The 22,077-nt window shown below is 44.7% G+C and overlaps 1 protein-coding gene across 1 annotated transcript in view; it reads right to left on the reverse strand.

Moving 5' to 3' along the window:
• CLIC4 (chloride intracellular channel 4) overlaps positions 1-22,077 on the reverse strand; it is a 57,986-nt gene that overhangs the window by 12,236 nt on the left and 23,673 nt on the right. Inside the window, exons 2-3 of the mRNA XM_080921495.1 lie at positions 15,285-15,394; positions 3,387-3,512 (exon numbers count right to left, since the gene is read on the reverse strand). Of these exons, the coding sequence (XP_080777621.1) occupies positions 3,387-3,512; positions 15,285-15,394 (236 nt within the window). The remainder of the gene's footprint in view (positions 1-3,386; positions 3,513-15,284; positions 15,395-22,077) is intronic.

Below are 22,077 nucleotides of genomic sequence, written 5' to 3' on the forward strand. Positions count from 1 at the left end.
CCTGATTCACATATGTGCGCAAACACTCCTCCTAACTGTGATTCACATATGTGCTCACACACTCTTCCTGTGATTCACATATGTGCTCACACACTCTTCCTGTGATTCACATATGTGCTCACACACTCTTCCTGTGATTCACATATGTGCTCACACACTCTTCCTGTGATTCACATATGTGCTTGCATACTCTTCCTGTGATTCACATATGTGCGCAAACACTCCTCCTAACTGTGATTCACATATGTGCTCACACACTCTTCCTAACTGTAGCACTCACACACACCACTCGGATTTCCCTAACTCTGAAAACAACCCTCTTGCAGCTTCAGCCTTTCTCAAGCCCACTGTGCCAAACTACTCCCACCAGGGATGACAGTGTACACTGTGACCCCTGTACTCGTGAGGCTGGAGGACCGTTCATCCCACACGGCACCCACCTCCGAGGTTACGCACAGATGCCTGTCCCTTCTAGCTTGTCCTATCACCTCTAGTACAAAGCACATTTCCACTAAAACCTCAGGTCTGGGGACTGAGAGATGGCTAGTAAGTAATTAAGAGCACTTGCTGCTCTTACACAAGGACATGGTGACAGTTCCTAGCACCCATGTGTGGAGGCCCAAAGCCACCTGTAACTCCAGTGCCAGGGGAACTGACACCTTCTTGTAACCTCCAGAGGCTCCTGCACACACACACACACACACACACACACACACACACACACACACACACACACACAGGTGCACAAATACACATCCAAGCACACACTCACAGATACATTAAATCAAACTTTAAAAACTTCAAGTCACACCTCACACTAGTTTCTCCCAGAAAGCTGTGTCTAGCCTGTGGGTGGCCTTACACTGCTCACCGCTCCGACCCAGCCTCTGCACAAGCTGCTGGTCTACTTGCTAGTGCTGCTCTGCTGCGTTCCCCCAACCCCCCACTCCCCTTACTTTATAGGAAGTACTGATAGGCCTGGAGTGAGCCACAGCTATATAAGCAAGCTTGAGGCCAACTGAGGCTACCCTGGGTTTTTTTTTGTTTGTTTGTTTGTTTGTTGTTTTTTTAAGGAGGAGTAGGAGAGACAAAGATGAACAACAATAAAAAGTTGCAAGCCTGTCTACATAAAACTTTACTCAATGGGCTGGAGAGATGGCTCAGCGGTTAAGAGCACTGACTGTTCTTCCAGAGGTCCTGAGTTCAAATCCCGGCAACCACATGGTGGCTCACAACCATCTGTCATGGGATCTGATGCCCTCTTCTGGTGTGTCTGAAGACAGTGACAGTGTGCTCACACACATGCATAAATAAATAATTAAAAAAAAAATAAAAAACTTTACTCAAAGTCTTCAGGCTACAAATAAATAAAGAAAATATCCCTGGAAAGAACTCGGCACAACATGAACACTGAATCAGAAAGATGCTTGTGTATAAAATGAAAGGAAAAACCATCTCCAGTTATAGCAGCTTTATGAACCTGTCCAAATAAAATAGAGATGGAGGGGGGAGGGGGAAGCTAGATGGAGAGAGACAGGGTGTGCAGGCACATTCCTTGAATTGCAGAGGCAGGTGGATCTCTGAGTCCAAGGCCAGCATGGCCAGCCAAGGCAGCAGAGAGGCCCTGGGTCATAAACACATAAATAAACAATAAAAAGGAGAAGGGAGAGTGAAAATGCTTATTTCCAGGTCCAATTCAATACGTGGGGCACCAAGAAACCAGCATGTTCTGTTCTGTTCAGCTCTATTCTTTCTGTTCTGAAGTGGACACACCACCACTGCCTCACACTGATTTTCAAAACAAATGCAATATAGTTGCAAAGGGACCATGAGGCCCTCAGACAGTCCCAGTTCAGACACAAGTTGGTCAGGTGCATAAAGCCTGTCTGCTGGGCAGAGACCTTGGCTGCCATGTATTGTGTCACTGGCCTCGGAGACAGAATCAGGACAGTTTATGTGTTGTTCTGCAGACACTTTGCAGGATTACTGGAAAGCAGTGGCAAGAGAAACTTGCGATCCTTACAAAGAAAGAAGGACAAGACCGGTTGGTGGGCTTTTGGCGTTGTTAGAACAGGATTAAGAGAATGCAGTTTCAGGTTTAGCACAAAATTGCTAACCCAGGGCAGTTCTCTTTATATTTCACACAGCCCACTGTGTGTAATGGGCTAATTTACGGACAGCATCCTTCCTTTGTGAGGTCCTCAAAGAGATACCATTTAGTCAAGGCAAATCTCTGCCCTAGAAGCCGGCCCACCTGCTGCAGCTCACCACACGGTTTAAAAACAGTAAGTAAAACTCAGTGTCAGCGCTGTCTCCTCGCTAAACAAACATCTCCTCCAGCTACTTCTGTCTCTCCACTTGAATCTGACTGTGCTCTCACTTTGTTTCATGAGACACATCTCCCTGGCTGGCCTAGAATGTACTATATAGACCAGACTGGTCTTAAAGAAAGCCACTTTGACCCTGCCTCCTGAATGCTGGGATTAAGGGCCTGCACTAACCACTGCCCAGCTACTGCTGTGCTTTTTACAGAGCAGGAGCCAAGCCTCAGTTCCTGATCTCCTGATCCATGCAGGTCTGCTGTCTGAGTGGGTGCTGGAGGGGTTACTGGAGAGATGGAGGGGTACTGAGCAACTACTTTTGGAACCATCTGACCCAGTAATCCCATCTCTGGGAAACTTGTCTGGACATGAAGAGCAAAAAGTAAAAGCAATTGGCAAGAAAGGGTGGGTCAGGAAAAAAACACCCACATTTTTGGAGTTAAGAGCACTGGCTGCTCTTCCAGGGGTACTGAGTTCAACTCCCAGAAACTACATGTTGGCTCCCATCTGTCTATAATGGAATCTGAGGCCATCTGGTGTGCAGGCATACATGAAAACAAAACACTCAAATACATAAAACGCACAAATAAATACTTCTTTAATAAAAAATATATTTTAAAGTTAATTAAGATGGAAAAGCCTAAAAGAGAACTAAAAATGCTTTAAAAAATTTCAAGTGGAATGAACACAAACCTATCTGCAGCTTTAATTACCATTACAGTGCATGGAACTTGGACATTTGGAATCCCAGGCAGCTGCTTCAGAAAGCTCCCTTCAAGGCTGATCAAGAGCAAATCGGAGTGCTGGTATACCTCAGCCCGTCCAGACTTCCCAACTGGAAACCTGTCTTGCTCACCAGTAGCGGGATTAGCTGGATCCCGGCCTTTCTTAGTATGGCTAAGCAGAAAGCCCATTCTGACAACGATTAAGCACTAATCTTACAAGTGTGTCCTGGTTATTCCAATCAATGCTGTGAGATTTTAAAGACCCTCAGGAAAAGTATCCAGAGACAGGTAAGCCAAAGCTTCAAAGTGTGGCACTGTCCCCGTACATTCAGATACTCACTTGGGTGGGCATAAGACTTCTTCAAGAAACTCCTCAATCTTATTTACATCCGTTTTGACTTCGCTGTTGAAGGTTATAAATGGTGGGTGGGTCCCAGGAGCCAAGTTCTGCAGATCTGCAGGCTTCCTGTTAGGCAAAACAGTGGTCAAGATGAGATCACTATTCACTCTAAAAGGCAGCAGCAAGGTCTCAGTGGGTCTAACTCTTAAAGTCTGTAAGAATGAGCAAGGCCCAGTGTCTGCTCCCGTGTAGGAGCTGCACGGTACTCCGATAATTAGCAACCACACACACAGCACAAAATGTGTTGTAAGACAATCGAGAGTTACTAATTTATCAGCCAAAAGAAAAAAAAAATCCTTCCTCCTTGGGCTTGGAAAGAAGACTCAGAGGTTAAGAACGTGTGTGGCTTTCAGAAGACCCAAGTTTAGCTCCCAACACCCACAAAGGGCAACTCATAGCCACCTGTAAGACACAGAGGATCACACACACACACACACACACACACACACACACTTAAAAATAAAGGAGTAAATATGTTTTTTAGAGATTAAAAAAAAACAGTCCTTTATTTGAATACCAAACTCAGCCTGGCAGCTTAACACAGTGGTAAAAAGACTTAGGAGTTCAGCCTACAGCTTCAAGCCAAACACTTCCAACCTCCGAAAGGCACAGAGGAGCCAAAGGTCTCCAGGCCAGCATTCTTTTCAATTTCCTTTTGTTTTGCTTTGTTTGGGGTGGGTATAAAACAGAACAAGCTCCCACAGTTCTCAATGGCAAGAAATCCAGTCCCTTTCCTGTCTCCACTGCAGACAGACCAACAAGGGGAGAGACGCCTGGAAGACTCTCTAGTCTCCCAATACATAGAAGATGGTATGAATGAAGTAAGAAGGAATTCAAAATGGGTAAAATATTCATGGATACGTAAGAAAAACATACGCTTTTGTAAGGACTTGTTCAAATCAAATCATCCAAAGATTAAGTAAAGCCAGGAATGATAACAACATACACTTTAACTCTCAGTAGATCTTGGTTTGAGGCTAGCCTGGTCTACCTAGTTAGCTCAAAGCCAGTCAAGGGTACAGAGATTGTGTCTCAAAACACAGATTAAGTAGATACAGGCCCAAAGAATTACACAAGAGGGAGGAGAGGCTGGAGAAAGTCTCCGTCGTTAGGAGCACTGGCTGCTCTTCTAGAAGACCCGAGTTTGAATTTTAGTACCCACACAGTGGCTAAGAACCAGCTGTAACTCCAGTCCAAGAGGATCTGATGTCCCCTTGTGGCCTTTGCACAGACAAACACACAGACAAAACACCCATTCATGTAAAATGAAAATAAAATCTAAAAAGAAGAGTAATTGGCAAGAGGCACCCCGGGGTGGCGGCACACCTGTAATCCCAGCACTCAAGAAGCTGAGGCAGGAGCACCACAGGTTCTGTTTCTGGCCTGTCTGGGTAACACTCAAAGAACAGAGACAGAGCCTGTGAAAGCAGGACTGTCTCAAAAGCAATTGTGAGATGAGAGACAGGCAGAGCAAATGAGCACCCAGAAAATGCAAATATACAAATATTAACGAAATTCAAGGGGCTGGAGAGATGGATCGGCAGTTAAGAGTAATGGATGACATTCCAGAGGCCCTGAGTTCAAATCCCAGCAACCACAAGGTGGCTCACAACCACCTGTAATAGGATGTGATGCTTTATCTTCTGCTGTGTCTGAAGACAGCTACAGTGCACACATCTACATAAAATAAATAATTCTTAAAAAAAAAAAAAAAAGAAATGCAAAATGCAGCAAGGAGGACGTTATCCTACTAGGAAAAGTTGAAGATACCACAAAAACCTGAGAAAGATGGTTTAACTCAATCCTGACCGGGGCCTTTTGAGACCCTGTCACTTATTTTTTTTTAAGCCGATAATAAACAAAATAATCTACAACCCTTGTGCTTTGCGGTCCATGGTTTTAAATTCATCTAGGCTAGAAAGATGGCTCGGAGGTTAAGAGAACACACTGTGCTCTTCCAGAGGACCCGGGTTCAGTTCCTAGCACCCAACTGGGGTGGCTCACAACCACCTGTAACTCCAGCTCCAAGGATCTGATGCCTCTACCTAGGCTACCTGCACTCATGTGCGTGCATCCACACACAAATACACATGTACTTCATTTAAAATAACAAAAATAGGGGCTGGAGAGATGGCTCAGCGGTTGAGAGCACTGACTGCTCTTCCAGAGGTCCTGAGTTCAATTCCCAGCAACCACATGGTGGCTCACAACTGTGTGTAACTCCAGTTCCAGGAGATCAGATACCCCAGGGTTACAGGTATGGGCTACCTATAGTAGCTGGCTAATTCTATTCTAATCTTTGAAGTTTTTAATAATTAAAAAAGTAAATACTAACTTTTAAAAAAAAAGCAGCTAACAACATACCGTCAGAGAGCTTCCTACCCTACCTTGACAGCCCACATTCTTAAATTAGTCGGCCTGCCTGCCCTCTTCCTTCCTTCCTGACCACAGATGCAAAGAATTTGAATTCAAAATATCTTTAAGTATATCACAATGGAGAGAATTACTTTGACAATAAAAAGGATTTCCAAAAGAATAGACCCTATGATTAGTCCTGCAATATTCATTTGCCTAGGTCTCATCTATCCATCCATCTATCCATCCATCCATCCAACCATCCATCCATCCATCCATCCATCCATCCATCCATCCATCCAACCATCCATCCATCCATCCAACCATCCATCCCTTCTCTCTGGCACCATCTTTTAATTTAGATTAGAAAAAAAAAAGTACCTCTTTCTTTGACTACATTTTAATCAAAGATATAAAAATTAGCTTTGTGCTAGCGTCTTTAATCCCAGCACTGGGAGGCACAGACAGGTTGAGTTCAAGACCAGCCTAATCTATATAAAGACCCAGTTTCAAAACAAACAAAAATAAGACTTGGTCACTGATTAGTTCAAACGCTCCCGCTCAGAGTCCTCCCTCTCTCTACCCCGTCACTAATGTCTGGCTCTTCTTTATGACAGGGACATGCACAGGAATCTCAGCTGCAGAGAACCGCTTTAAAGTCTGGTTTGGTTTTCATCTCGGTCTTTCCCTGGGCATCTTTAGTCTGCCGAGAAGTTCTCAGCACAGCATGGAGGGTCCAGATCCACTTGAACTTAGTAGTGACAATGTAAGACTCTTATAGCTGCTTTTCAAAGTAACTTAGGTCAGAATTCTTCCACTTCACCTCATTTGAGAAGGGGAAAGTGTCCTCTTGGTCATCACCCTGAAATCTGGTATCTTCCATCACTGTGACCTCTGTAACCACCCTAATGGCCTCAGACTCACACTGCTTCCATTATAATCTACTTCCGTCTCAACTCCTTGTACAGGCTCCAGAAACTCCTAACAGTTCAGGGTTTACACATTTTCAAATCTTCAGTTCCAAGTTCAAAAGGTTAAGCAAACAGAAAGAAGCAGACAATAGTAAAATAGCATCTCATCAAAATGCAAACCACACAAAGAGGGGCCGTGGCTGAAGCTCAGTGTTAGAACATCTCCCTGAACGCACAAAGCTTTAGCTCAGGAACCACACGCACAAGTGATCACACACAAGCACACGCACGCACACACACACACACACACACACACACACACACACGCACACACACACACACACAAGTACACATGGAGTGATGCCAGTGAGTCAGAAAGTAATCTGGCTGCCTGTAAATTTTGCCCACCTAGAAAACAATTTTCTCAAGCCCCCTCAAAATCATAAAGCATAGCTTTAACAATACTTTTATAACACACTGCAAGTTATATGCCTAAATGGAAGGTAAAAACACAAGGCCTATCTTTTTATAAATATTATTTTATGAATGGGTTATGTTGGATAAAAGGGAAGAAAAGGCTCCGTGCCATGGAGGGGACCAAAGTCAATGGCTTTAATTCCACCATTAAGTTCAGCAGCTTTTAAGCTCCACAGAAAAACATGTTTCCAGAAACCTGTTTCTCAGAGGAAGGAAGCAGGTGAAGCCTGAAGGGAGCGCAGGTTACAGCTCCCAGCTGCACGGCTTCATTGACGCCACCAGCCAAGTGAGCAACAGCTTCTCCAGGACCGGATTTTACCACCACACATACAGAAATCCAAACAGGCCAAGCAAAGGGATGCAAGTGGAGTCACTAGAGCTTCCCTGTCCTGTTAACAAAGCAGAACATGGGAAGGTAGCTTGCTTCGGTTTTAACTTTAAGAGTTAAGGGTTTGGATGATTCATTTAGGATTTATTCAACAATGATACACGAAGCCAGGCATACTTATGATTAGCAACTTCCATTAATATTAATGACTAGCAATTAGTCTACTTTCTGCTTGAAAGCTGTACAGATTGTGAAAACCACAAAGGTCACAAAGCTGCTTTCAAGGATTAGCTGTTGCAATGAAGGTCCTTCATTCCCAGTGAGAGACTTGGGGACAACATTATCACCACTGAATGGGTAAACAGCAGCAACCAAACAGGAGTGCCAGGCAGGGAGGTGGCTTTTCCATGAGCATATTAAGGACCTCAGTGTTCCACGTGACCCACAAAAGCTCCCTTTACAGATAGATGTTTTCCAGTGAGTGACTGCAGCTTGGGCAATGGAACCAAGGAACGGCTGAACATTCTAGAACATCAGTTTGTTTCCTAAAAGGCCTCCATCACCGTCCCACAGTTCACTTAGGCTTCTTCACGGTTCCCTAGATGACAAAAGTTGGGCTCCAGTCTTGAAATACTGCCCATGCTGTGCAGACTCCAGAGCAGAGGACTGTAGCCATGGCTTACTCTAGCCGGCTCCTAACCAAACCACATTATTCTGTTCTTCCCCATTTTGTTTCTAGATGAAAAACAAAACAGGAGGGAGAGAGAGAGAGAGAGAGAGAGAGAAACGTGGAAAAGAACAAGCCAGAAAACAAAAAAAAGGAAGCCCAGTTGGAGCTAATATTGTTAAGTAGCTTAAGTGGCTTAATTTCAATTAAAATTTAATTCATCCCACTAGCAACAAGGGGAAGGTGTGAGGCTGGGTGGCTGAGTTCCAGGTGCTTGGCAGACGCTGGCTCCGTGGGTCACCTGGCTCTGAAATGGAGAACGAACTGAGTGTGTCTGAAGTTGTTTCAAAGGTACCAATATTCAAAGCATACCATTATATTTACTATATTATATACACATACCAAGAGGATACTTGACATATAAACAATCAAAAACAAACAAACAAAAAAACCAAAAGCGCAGCCTCACAAAGGTGGCCAGCAGGGACGAGTTGTTTCAGGATACTCTGTCGGTCGCTCCTTGCTAATTATAAGGACTACACTGCAGTCTTCTGACTAATAGTCACCTGTGAGCATCCCCGGGCTCCTCCTGCCCAGTTACAGTGGCTACAGGATTTCACTGATTTTTGCTACATATAAAACAATCAGCTCTTTTTTGTCTCCTTCAAGATCAATTTATGAAGCGACAGTTTTGTTTGTTTTGTTATTTCAAGACAGGGTTTCTCTGCGTAACCCTGGCTGTCCTAGAACTAGTTCTGTAGATCAGGCTGGCCTCAAATTCACAAAAATCCTTCTACCTCTGGAAAGCAACGTTTTTAAAAGTGAAATGTCACTTGAGAGGCTGCAGAACATGTTTTAATAACACAATGTATAAGCAGAATCTGTATTGGTAAGAGGGTTAGAAAAACATTCATTATGGGGCTGGACAGATAGTTCGGGTTAGTACACGCTACTCGCAGAGGATCTGAGTTCAGTTCCCAGCACCTACAGTGGGCAGCTCAGGGGACCCGATGCTCCCTTCTGGCCTCCACATATATACATAATTTAAAGATAAAAATGTCTTTAAAAAAAACAGACATTTTGGTCTGAAGAGATGGCTCAGTAGTTAAGAGCACTGACTGTTGTCCTGAGTTCAGTTCCCACATGGTGGCTCACAACCATCTGTAATGGGATCTGATGCCCTCTCCTGGTGTGTCTGAAGACAGATACAGTGTACTCACATACATAAAATAAATATGTTTTTAAAAAGATATATTTTAAGAAAAAATTAAAGAAAAGAAAAATATTCACTAATCATTTTTCTAATTCACTCTTAGCAGCCTCAGGATTTACTATCTCTGACATTCTCTTGGAGAAAAAAACCAACAAAAACATGCAGTAGCAAAATTCTAGGGGAAAGGGCCGGGGGAAGAAAACAGAAGGACAGACGGAAGGATAGACACGTACTATCTAGCTCAGACTGTTGTAAAACTGTCTTGAGATTAACTGCAGAGCTCGTCAGAGTCTCAGCAACTTAAGTAAGCCTCGGGAAGGAAGACAAAGTTGCCTTCGTGAATGACTGACCAGCCACAGGAAACCAGCAATTTCTCTAGAAGGCCACCCTGTTCCGTTACATTTACTCTGCATGCGTCATTCGCATTTGTTACTGAAGATGTACCCGGAATAAGCCACTCCTTTCTCAGCTTACTTTAGAAAGTGTGTGTGTGGGGGGGGGGGGCTGAAGAGATGGTTAAGGGCACTGACTGCTCTTCCAGAGGTCCAGAGTTCAAATCCCAGCAACCACATGGTGGCTCACAACCATCTATAATGGGATCTGATGCCCTGATGAGATCTGATGCCCTCTTCAGATGTGTCTGAAGACAGCTACAGTGTACCTATATATAATAAATAAATAAATCTTTTTTTAAAAAAAAGAAAAAGAAAATAGGACGAGAAAGACACACATACGCTGGGGTTGGGGGTGGTGGGGGTGTTGTTGACAGATGGGTTGCTGATGTTGCAGCTGATGTTTTGGGACAGGGTCTCATGTACGCCCCAGGCTGGCCTGGCACTCAAGATTCTTGCTCTATATTATAATCCTGGGATTGCAGGCATGCACCACCATGCCCAGCTGGAGACATGATAAAACTGAAAACATCTTTGGGTCTATTTAAAAATGAGATTTTGCTCGAGTTTCTAACTCCTTTTAAAAGGCTTGGTTAGCAATATCAGTTTCATGCGTGGCTGCTCTGTTGCTGTTTCCAACTATTAAGAAACTACACTGAAGTTTAAACTATCACAATAATCTTCCCTAACAATTTTGTTACTATAGTAACTAGACTGTGAGTCTGATTCCTGCCACAAAATTACAAATAATATGCCTACATATGGAGAAGGAAATCATTATGACAGTGCAAGTAAGATTTTTTCATGGACAACAAAGAATAGAACTGTACATTTCCCAGCATTATTCTCTCAAAGGAGAGCGCATAGAAAATATCTGATTCACTGGTATGGCAGACATGACTGTCTTTTATGATTATTAAAACCCAGTGTTGAGGCTGTGAGATGGCTCCGTGTAGATGCTGGCCAAGCAAGAGGACCAAAGTCCAGGTCCTCAGGACTCAAGCGAAGTGGGTGGCCACATGTGATGGTTCAGAGATTAATTAAGAGAACTGCCCTCCCTAAAGGCCCAGGCTTGATTCCCAGCACCCACATAGTAGCCCACAAACCATCTGTAACTTCCAATCTAAGGGATCCAATGCCCTCCTCTAGCCTCTGTGGGCGCCAGACATGCAAGTGGTGCACAGACATATGTGCAGGCAAAACACCCACACACATAAGAGAGCCTGTTCTCAACGGGTTAAGAAGAATGATACAGCAGGACACCCAACATTCCCTTCTGGCTGCACACACATGCACACACCAGACAGACAGACAGACAAAATTAACTTCTCCAAGTTATCATTTCTTGCACTTCCCAAAACCAGAGGGAGGTCATCAACTGCATAGAGAATAGCATTCTTAGCAAGTCCCGATTGTCTCTCCACAGATCACTAATTTTTTAAAGGATTTATTATATATATAGTGTTCTTCCTATGTGTATGCCTGCACACCATAAGAGGGGACCAGATCTCAATACAGATAGATGGCTGTGAGCCATCATGTGGTCGCTGGGATTTGAACTCAGGACCTCTGGAAGAGCAGTCAGTGCTCTTAACCACTGAGCCATCTCTCCAGCCCCCTAATCTTTTATTTTAAATAACATTTATTTTTATTTTATGTACACTGGTGTTTTGTCTGCCTGTATGTCTGTGAGAGGTGTCAGATCTCCTGGAACTGGAGTTAAGACCCTAGTTACTGCCATGAGCCAGTCAGCCACACAAGCTCTATAAACCAATAAACTATTCATAAGAGGTTAAAAATGGTCTGAACATAGGCAAAAGTACCCTGAGCACTGGAACAAAAGTCCATGCACACAGCTGGTACTGAAGGCTGGCCTCCTCTTTGTTTTATCTTGCATGAACAACTTAGGAAGATGAGGATGCTCCCCCCAAGTCTTGGGAGGAGCTTATGGCCAGGCTCTCTGAGCAGAGCCAGGCCTTATTCCTTTCTCCCAAGTCACCCTTCTTCTTCCCACACACAATGACATGTGACAATGTCTCCCAGTTCTAATACTTGTTTACCTACAGCTTTTGTTCAGATGGCAACTGTGAAATTGAGATTCCTTTTGCAGCCCAGATGCCATTCTATCTAAATGCCTTTAATACAACTTCATCCTGAAAGACAAACAGCCTTGGAAACAACTCCCACCAAAGCATTATGGCTGCACTGGAAGCCAGCGATGGGAGTGCTGGAAGGCTCACAGAGGGCGCACACAGGCCAGCACAGTCATTAACACCAACCGAGACTCAGAAGGCGCACCACGGTGCCTGAGCCAACCCGCCTGCTCTTAGGATGAAAGCTAACAATCACTGCTTCCGGGGGCAGAGTGGGCTTCTCAGAAGCTCTGGGGGGGGGGCCGTCACTCTGCCCTGGCATGCTCTGGGATCAGAACTTTCACTGCAAAAGTGGGCAATTTCCAAGATATGCAGAAAAATAAGCCCAGCAGGTATTTTTCTCTCCCACAGAAAATTTCTAAAAAGAGTCACAAAGCCTTAAAACGTGTATATTATGGAAGGTACTTCATGCCATGGAGCACTTCACTCTTTAATGACAACTTTATTACACGTTGTTTTCTGAGCCAGCGCTCACTCTCTTGGGTTACTTTCTTTTTAAAATGTTCAAAACTCCATAAGCTCCTGGGAAAGGTCTGAAGACACGAAGACCACAGACCATGCCTAAAGGCAATGTGGCCTGGGGGGATGGGGGAGGACCCGGGCCTTGAGCTTCTTGGTTTTACCCCCTGAAAGTTTAGGCTGAGTGTGGTATCAAACACCTGTAGTAGCTGTACCTGGGGAGGGAGCAGGACAGGAGGATTGCCACCTGGGCATATTGCAAACCTTGTCTCTAGGACACAAAATCTATTGTAGATGCACTGGAGACCTAAGGCTTCTAGAGAAAACCAGAAAACAATCCCCACCCTTAACTTTAGGTGTTGTCTGCTATTGCTTTGATACATAGCCCTAAAAAGTGTACATCCTTGGTATTTTCTGGCTATAAGATCCCCAAATACCTATTTCCCAACTGTTACTTATATGGAGTACAATCCTCTCAAATACGCCAGTCCCACGTGTCCATAGCTTGCAGCAATAGTGCCTCGGAGAGCCTGTGTGGGACGCGTAGGCGAATGTGAAGCGGCCCTGCTGCACTCGCTCCACTTCCCCGCAGACTCAGTATTCCTGGTGTTAGACAATCAGGCACTGTACTCAGCTGGTCAGAGAGAGCTCTGCGAAGCTCGGCACTCAGCTCATTTGTTCCAAGCCAACACTGAATAGGAAGCTGCCACGGAGTTTAGACAGACTAAGGGTGTGTGTGTCTGGTGTATGGTCTATTTTTAGGAGTTATGCTAAGAAACTTTCTTTTTGAATATATGTAGGAAAATAAAAGTAATAGGAGGACTACTACATGACTTCTTTCATCCTTAAAATAGCTCCGTCCACCATGAACAGACTAATGTCTTCCCAGGAGCCTGTAGTCATTTTAACTCTTACGGATACCAAAGGTTCATTTCCTATATTCATACACTATCTCCAAAGGGGTTCCTGAAAGACTGCATGGTTATTTTCAATAAAAATACCCCCCCTTGAAAGAGTTCCACTTTATAGCTCAGTCCAGCCTTGAGTGCACAACAATGCTCCTGCCTGTGTCCCAAAGATGCACCACCACACCCAGCTAACAAATACGCTTTTTAAAAATAATTTATTTATTTTATGTCTATGAATACACTATAGTTGTGTTCAGACACACCAGAAGAGGGCATCAGATCCCATTACAGATGATCATGAGCCACCATGTGGTTGCTGGGAATTGAACTCGGGAACTCTGGAAGAGCAGTCAGTGCTCTTAACCGCTGAGCCATCTCTCCAGCCCACAGATATACTTTTAAATAGACATTTTCCCAAAGAAGTAAGAAAAGAAACTAGGCGATGTCAGTGCACGCCTTTAATCCCAGCACTTGGGGACAGAAGCAGACTCTCTCTGCCTGGATCCATCTTAGGCTACAGAGAGAGTTCCAGGATAGCCAGGGCTACACAGAGAAACCCTGTCTTGGGGGGGGGGGGGGGAAGGTAAAGAATAAATGCTAAAATCACTGAGAGACCCGTGGAATGCTAACCTAAGTGGGAACAGCTCTAGGACAACTGTCAGGAAAAACAGCCATCAGTTCTGCCCCCGTCAGCCAGCAGCCAGACAACGGCTTTCCCTAGACGCTATTAACAACTTCAAACGCCTAAGAAGTAATCAGCACACAAGGCCACATTCATGTATCACTCTCGGGAGCACTATGGGGCTGCGGAGACGGGCCCAGTGTTAACCTAGGTACACACGAGTCCCCGCGTTCAATACACACTACCCCAAAAAAGGGAACATTTTTACATTATGTTACATGCGCAAACATGACTGTTCCACAGCCAGTTTCACTGGTACAATTTCATTAAATTTTCATTTGTGTGTGTGCATGCGCGTGCTGCCTACATGTATATTTGTGTACCATTTGCATGTTTGGTGCACCCCAGAAGCCAGGAGAGGATTTCTGATCACCTGGAACTAGAGTTACAGATGCTAGGAACTAAACCTGGGTCCCCTGGAGTCCAACTCTCCAGTCCCAGAAATGGCTCTCTCTCTCTCTCTCCTCTCTCTCTCTCTCTCTCTCAACCTGAGTCTTGTCAGTTTAGCTAGGCTGGCTAGACAGTGATTGAGATCTGTCTTTGGGGACAATGGGAATGAGCTTTAAAAAGAACAAAACAAAAAAACAAAACAAAATAAAAGCAGGATGGGGGAGCTTCCTACTTGTCAGAATTCTTAGCCTCCCTTACTCTGGCCTTTGGAGACACATCTTCAACTAGCAGGACTGCTCCTATTTTACACCAGAAGTTCTTTAACAGCAGAGAAAGTATACTATCCCCTGACGCATAGGCTCAATGAAACAGACCACATTATTCAGCTCTAAAACTCCGATTCTTGTCTTCCCCACCTCGAGCTGCAACTGGACCCCATTTCTGTATGTGCTAGCTGGGAAAATGCTCTACCTCCAAGCTACAGCCACCCCCTCCCACCCCACTTCCCCCAAGATCCAGATGCTACCGTTCACAATCAGCACGAGACTAGGAACGTGTCAGCCAGAAGGCAAAGCTCTTGGTGGCTTGTGTTTTCTGCTAAGAAACTCAAGAGTTTCACTGCTTCCACACTAAACTTTGGCCTCGGGGGCTGCTCAGAGATTTAAGGTTAATGGGCTCCAAGGGAGACCCAACCACATGCAGCAAATGCGCCAACAGAAAAACTAGGACTTGGAGGTGACACTGTAAATCGACCCTAATGTTTACACAAGTTAAATCTTAAACAGAGAACCTGACTAACCTCTGTTTCCTTCGTGTGCAATCAAAGCACGGGGCAGGGAAGGATCCAAGCTGAAGACAAACTGCACACTCGCAAACCAACCCCACAGCATGGCCAAGCCTTACCTTTTCAGGTCAACGGTGGTGACACTGAACACGACTCCTTTGAGCCACAGGATCATGAAGAGCCTCTGTGAAAAGGGGCAGTTTCCTATGCTTTCGCCATCACTGCCGGCCTGGAGACAGAGCAAACAGTAAAGACGGTCAAAATGATGGCACTCAAGCGGCAGAGCTGCTACGAATTCCAGCAGCAATATTAGGAGAGGTGAGGAGGGCCAAGTGCAGGCCGCAGTGTGCTGGTCTCTCGCAACTTTCCAACATGGCGCCAGCGGCAACAGAGGTCTGCTGACTGCTTAAGACGAGGATTGAACCAGTGAGGTGAAAATTTCATTTTACTTATCTTTAAAAGTCACATTTGGCTAAGAGATGTGTGAAGGTTTGATGAAGACGTCCCCCATTGTTTCTGGTATTTGAACACTTGAACCCCAGTTTGTGGCACTGTTTGGATATGATTAGGAGGCGTGGCCTTGGTGGAGGAAGTATGTCACTGTGGGTGGGCTATAAGTCATGGTTTGTTTATGGCTTGAGATGTGAACTCTCAGCGGTTGCCGCCTGGTGCCCGCTGTCACACAGCCCCACTGTGATGATGACAATTCTTATTCCTCTAGAGCCCTTCCTTCTATGAGTTGCCTTGGTCATGACCTTTATCACAGCAATAGAAAATGAACCAATACAGGCCAATATGTTGGTTGAGAAGCACACCACACCCAAGGAGACACGCATCCCTGACTTAGGCAAGGTCTGTCATGGGTCTGACGGTATTCTTTCCTTGCTTCATCTTTTTATTTTATTTTATTTTTTAAACGCAGGGTTTCTCTGTGTAGTCCTGGCTGTCCTGGAACTTGCTCTGTAGAGTAAGCTGGCCTCCAGTTTAGTCCTTGCTCTGGGTTCGGTCAAATTGCCTTATTTGCCCAAGAGAAGAGATCAAAGGTGTGCACCATCACTGCCCGGAAACAGTATTTTTTATAAGGCAACATAAAACCAGGAAATTTATACATGTCTGTCTTCACAGAGTTAAATAACTGCCAATCATCAAAGGTGGTAGGGCCTGGCAGTGATGGTGCACAACTTTAATCCCAGCACTCGGGAGGCGGAGGCAGACAATCTGAGTTCAAAGTCAGCACGGTCTACAGTGAGTTCCAGGACAGCCAGGGCTACACAGAGAATCCCTGTCTAACAAAAACCAATCAACCAACCAACCAAAAAAAAAAAAACACCAACATTATAAATAGCTACACCCACATTATTTCACAGAGCAAGAAAATATAGTCAGACACTTGTAGAGGCTGTTGTTCTAATCCTCCTTGATTAAATGAAGCAGCTAACTGCCCTAAGCACAGCAATGACAACGGCTGAGGAGGAGCCTTCTGAAGAACAATCCAGACAAATCTTTACCTCTGTCAAAGGGAGATGGGGAGGAGTAGGGTGTGGCCCCACACACCTGCAATCCCAGCACCTGAGAGGCAGGAGGATCAAGAGTTCAAAGTCATCTCCTCCAGAGCAAGCTGGAGGCCAGGCTGAGCCAGCCCACCCGTGTGTCAGGAGAAACACAGCTCATCTTCACTCTGATCACCTCAGGCTCCGTCGAGGTGGTGGCCATTCACAGTGGCGGCCAAGAGCGCTGCTTTCTCAGGCTGCTTCATCTGAACAATGCATCCTTTTGGGGTTTGGACTTACAAAAGCAAAAAGGGATATAAGAAATATGGGCGCCCGCCTGTTCGTTTACACACGTAGCAAACACAGCCATACCAGTGTCTGTGAGCAGAAGGCAATTTGCATTGCTACTTCCTAAGCAACATGTGGTGGAAAAGCATCTAAAACCATAACATTTTAAATAAATTTGAGTCTACAAAAACATACTCTGTTTCTTTTCTTGCCTTCCAGACAATGCCTGTCACTTCCTAAAACAAACTATTATAATAATTGGTTATCTACATTTGGGGTTGAGGGAGGTACTGTTTCCCTAAAATAACCCTGGCACACTCAGAAGTGCACCAGTAACACCACATGAGGAAAGTCCCTGAATCCCTCACTAACACTAGGTAGGCTAGCTCAGTGCTACAGTGCTCACAAGGCCCTGGGATCCACCCACACCTGACACCAAAGCTTTCTGAACTAAATAAGATAATGGGAGTCACAGAAAACTTTAAAAAATAAAGGCCCAAAGCGGGCCCCAGACACCACTGTAATCAGAGAACAGTTATAAACAAACATTAATTTGAAAAAAAAACAACTATTTTTTATTAATAACAAAACATATTCAGAATTTATGGCCAGAATGAATCACTAAGTCCTAATTCTGAATGTTGTGTAAAAATTTATTTTCTAAAGCAAGTCTACTTCTTCGGCTTTATTATGACTTCAGCTCTATCTCCGGTTTCAGGGGATCTGAAGGAGGCTGTCTTCTAGTACCCATGAGCACCAAGTACAAACATACGCAGGCGAGCACTCATACACCTAAAAATATTTTTTAAATTTCAAAGTTATATGCTTTTATTTTAGGAACCAAAGGACTGTACCAGCAAGATGGCTCGGCAGGTAAAGAGCTTTCAGGATTTGATCCCCCAAACCCACATAATGATAAAGGAAATCTACTCTACAAACCTGCCCACTGACCTCCATATGTGTACTGTGGCAAGTGCTCAACACACACACACACACACACACACACACACACACACACACACACACACACACACGGAATAATAATAAATAAATAGTAAAGTAAAATAATCCAAGGAAAACATGCAAAACCAGTTGGGTCTCACATCCCCCAAAACTCCAATTTCAGAGAATCCAGAGGTGGGGGCAGGAACCTAACTGGACTCTAGACAGAGATCCAGAGGAAAGGGGCATGAACTGGTAAGCTGGGTGGCAGGTCAGGGGCGCTTGCCTCTGTCGGGTCAAAGCACTAACTCTCCCCATGGTGGTTGTCAGTGGGGCCCCATGGGCTCCTGGACTTCTACCTTCCCTGCCTACAGTGCTGTACTTCTGCCCCTGCTCCCAACGCCTCTCCCCTACTTCCTGCCAGGACTTAAACAGAAGAGGCCCTCGATACCAATAACTCCATTACAAAGCAAGATGACAGATAAGAAAATTACCTGACAAAATATCTAGGAGCTGAAATAAGAAGGCTTTGACAAGCAAGTATCAGTTCCTTGCAACAAATGGAAACCCAGCAAGCCTCAGCAAAGCAATATAAACAGAAGACAAAGAACCGCCAGCTACTTCACAACCCCAAGTTATAGTGACCAAGAGAGGCGAGGCGGAGAGGCGGCCACAGACAGACGGACTCTGCTGTGACTTTGGTAGTAGTATCTCGCCTACCTTAATTTTAAAGACTTGGTCCCTATGGCCCAAATGGAAGAAGGCACTACAGATGTTTACAACATGGGGACTAGAAGGAACTTTGTCACTGTGGGCATGCCACTGACAAGATTATGGGACCTCAGTATCTTCCTCTTCTCTTTTGCTTCTTAGCCAAATAAGCAATTTGTTCTGCTGTAAAGAACCAGCCACCACCATCCAGATTCCATACCAAAGCTGTGAGCCTCAATACCATAAACCAAAACAAAGCTTCTCAGCTGGTATAGTGACAGGAAGCTGAAATACACAGCCTCAAAAGTAAAATGGAAGGCAGAAGGAAAGAACCTACAAACTAAGAGTAAAAACCATCCAATCTGAACAAAGGAGAAAAGCAGACTTAAAACGGAATGCATAAAGTCAGGCATAGTGGTGCAGACCTTTAATCTCAGCACTCAGAGGCAGGTGGATCTCTGTGAGTTCAAGACCACCCTGGTCTACACAATAACTTCCAAGACTATATATACTAATATCCTGTCTCAAAAACAACAAAAACAAACACCAAATCCCCCAAAAGAGAACTACCAGCAGGTATCTGATAGGATATGCCTGTGTTCCTAACACTCAGTAGACTGAGACAAAGGGATCACCAGTTCAGGACCGGACAGGGGAGAATAACTAGCCATATTCAGAAGTAATTCTGCAACTGCACGATGCTGGCATTTAATGAGAAGCCACTGGATAAGCTCCCGCGTTGCAGAATAGGGTCAGTGACACACACCATGAATATTTTAATGTTTTACTAAGTCAAGGTTAGGAAACTGCTCACTTAGAAAACCTAGTTTAATCAGTCTTTAGTCAGATTTGAAAATAACTAAAGGGGGCTTGAGTAACTTTATCTGTTTCCCGGGACTAGGGGTGAGGGGCGACAGTGAGCAGGGGAGGAGAGTAAGAAGTTGGGACGAGAAGAATCGCCTACTTACCACTGAATTCTTTACCTCCACACATTTCCTAGAGCACATACAGAACAATGTATTACCAAATATTGTTTACCTTTACTGTAGATGTTACTGATCTAAATCAAATGCCTTGTGGGTGTGGAGTCCACACCTGTAGTCCCAGAATGCAGGAGGCTGAGGCAAAAGGGATGAGTTTCATACTAGCAAACTAACTACACAGCAAATTTGAGGCCAGCACTTCTTGAACCTATAGAGCAGTGGTTTTTCAAGCTTTCCTAATGCTGCGACAGTTCCATGGTGTGGTGACCCGAACCATAAAATTATTTTATTGTTTTCTCATTGACTGTAATTTTACTGTTACGAATCAGGATGTAAATATCCAAAATTCAGTATATCTGGCACGTTGCCCCAAAAGGGTCGAAAGTTGAGAACTAGTTCTGTGGAACCAAATCCCCATGTCAAAACCATAACTAAAGAGAAAAGGAAGGAGGGAGGGAGGGAGGGAGGAGGGAAAGAGAAGGAGGGAATGAGAGGGAGGAAGGAAAGGAAGGGAGGGAAGGAAGACCTGTATAAACACTCAGATGCTTTGATTGAGATTTATTTACAAGTCAGTCACAAAGTGACCTGGTAAATGAATGTCCCCAACTCCTATCACCTACCTTCAAGTTCTGTTAAGCGTGCTAAAACCACTATGTGCTCTCAAGGTCTCATCAGCTGTTACCGTTCCACTGGGTCTGCAGGGTACGCAGAATACCAAAGTCACATCTGGACTGATGGTGACCATTACCCATCGTCAGTAAACTGGCAAGTGTGGAAGCTGAGGGACACACAGGTACAGAACTGGCCAGGTCAGGGCACCCACGGTCCCAGCACAAGACAGGAGTTCAGTGACTGTTTCTAGAGTTTAAAATGCTTCCTACATAAAGCATGATGGTGTGAGCTGGGTGGCCAAGCACTTGTCTAGCATGCATGTCATCCTAGGTTCAAACCTAGTCAGAGACTAGGAGTTAGGCAGACAGACAAGGAGGGGGTCACTGCTAGGTATCAGGTGGTTAATCTCCAAAATGGCAGGCTTCTTCCTCAATCTCCTGAGACTAACAAAAGCCTTGTCTTCCACAAGCAGGCCCCCTGCTGATAGACTGGCTCAACAACTTCAAGGCCTGGTCTGGACAGGTCACACAACTGTGGTGGACCAGTCAGTCGTCTTGTCTTTGGACCAATCAGCCATCTTGTCTTCAAACTGACCAGACCCAAAGTAGGGGGACGGAAAGTTCTTCAGGGCTTTAAAACCCCCAGACAAGAGAAGAGATGGCTTTTCAGCAGAGGCTTGCAGAGGTTTCCTGTGTCTGCAGCATGCATGTCTGTCTCCTCACATCTGCCTTCCCTTAACGTCTGATTCTGTCTGCAGTGCAGAGGTTCTCTGCCGCTGCCTGCTGCTCTTTAGGATCTTCCTGCCTTTTCATTCTTTAACTGGAAGAGAAAACGAGCCCAATCGAGACTCCTGGACATCATTATTTCCAGACTGGATCGCTAGCAGTGCAAAAAATTAAAAATAAAAGGAACAAACATGGTGGGGTGGGGCTCAGGAGACAGGCGGATCTCTGATCTCTACATAGTGAATTCTAGGACAGTCAGGGCTACACAGAGAAACCATGAGAGGAGGAGGAGGGGGAGAGAAAAGCCTGACAAACTCTTCAACTCAAGCACTCAGTTACTGGAGTCTCCTTGTCTTTCAGAGAACAAAGAGGAAAGTCTCCAAGAATCTTCCATATTAAAGCCTCTGACTGGCAGTACATCCTTGTATTTTGGTTTTGGTATTTGGTGACCCTCCCCGGTAAATTTATTTTTATTTATGTCTTATGCGTGTGCACTAGCTTGTCTATATGTACGCAGTGCATGTAGGAGCCTGTGGAGCTGTTTTGAGGCAGGTAAAGGCACTTGCAGCACAAGCTTGGTGATCTGAGTTCAATCCCCAGGGCCCATGAAAAGGTAAATGGAGAAAAGTCTACTCCTCAAAGCTGTCTTCTGACCTACAAACACGCATGTGGCATACACACACACACACACACACACACACACACATCATGACCTCAGACATACAATAAATTAATAAACTATTCCATATGAGTACATAAATAAAACTGAGAACAGCAATTGGAATGAAGCCAAAATAATCTTTACTTAGGATATCCAAACTCTCAGGCCATGGCCAGCCTGTACCATGTCACAGTCCTATAATTTGATAAATAAGGTCATGAGATGGCACGGAGGAAATCACTTTGTTCCCAAGTTCTGTCTTTGTAAATAAAACAGACAAGAAAAGACTGTAGACTTGTTTCAGGACAGCCAGAGCTGCATAGCAGAGACCCCATCCCAAAAGAACAACAACTAAAAAGGCTGCAGACTCCAGGTGTTTCTTCTTTCCTTGTTCCTGAAGTCTATGCCACAGAGAGGAGCTGACTGGCCCCTTCTGAAATCATATTACAACCAATCAGGGCTAGATGCAACTCCAAGCAGGCACACAGAGCATTAACCCC

This window comes from Micromys minutus, assembly GCF_963924665.1.
Source record: "Micromys minutus genome assembly, chromosome: 9".
In the NCBI taxonomy this organism is placed as follows: Eukaryota; Metazoa; Chordata; class Mammalia; order Rodentia; family Muridae; genus Micromys; species Micromys minutus.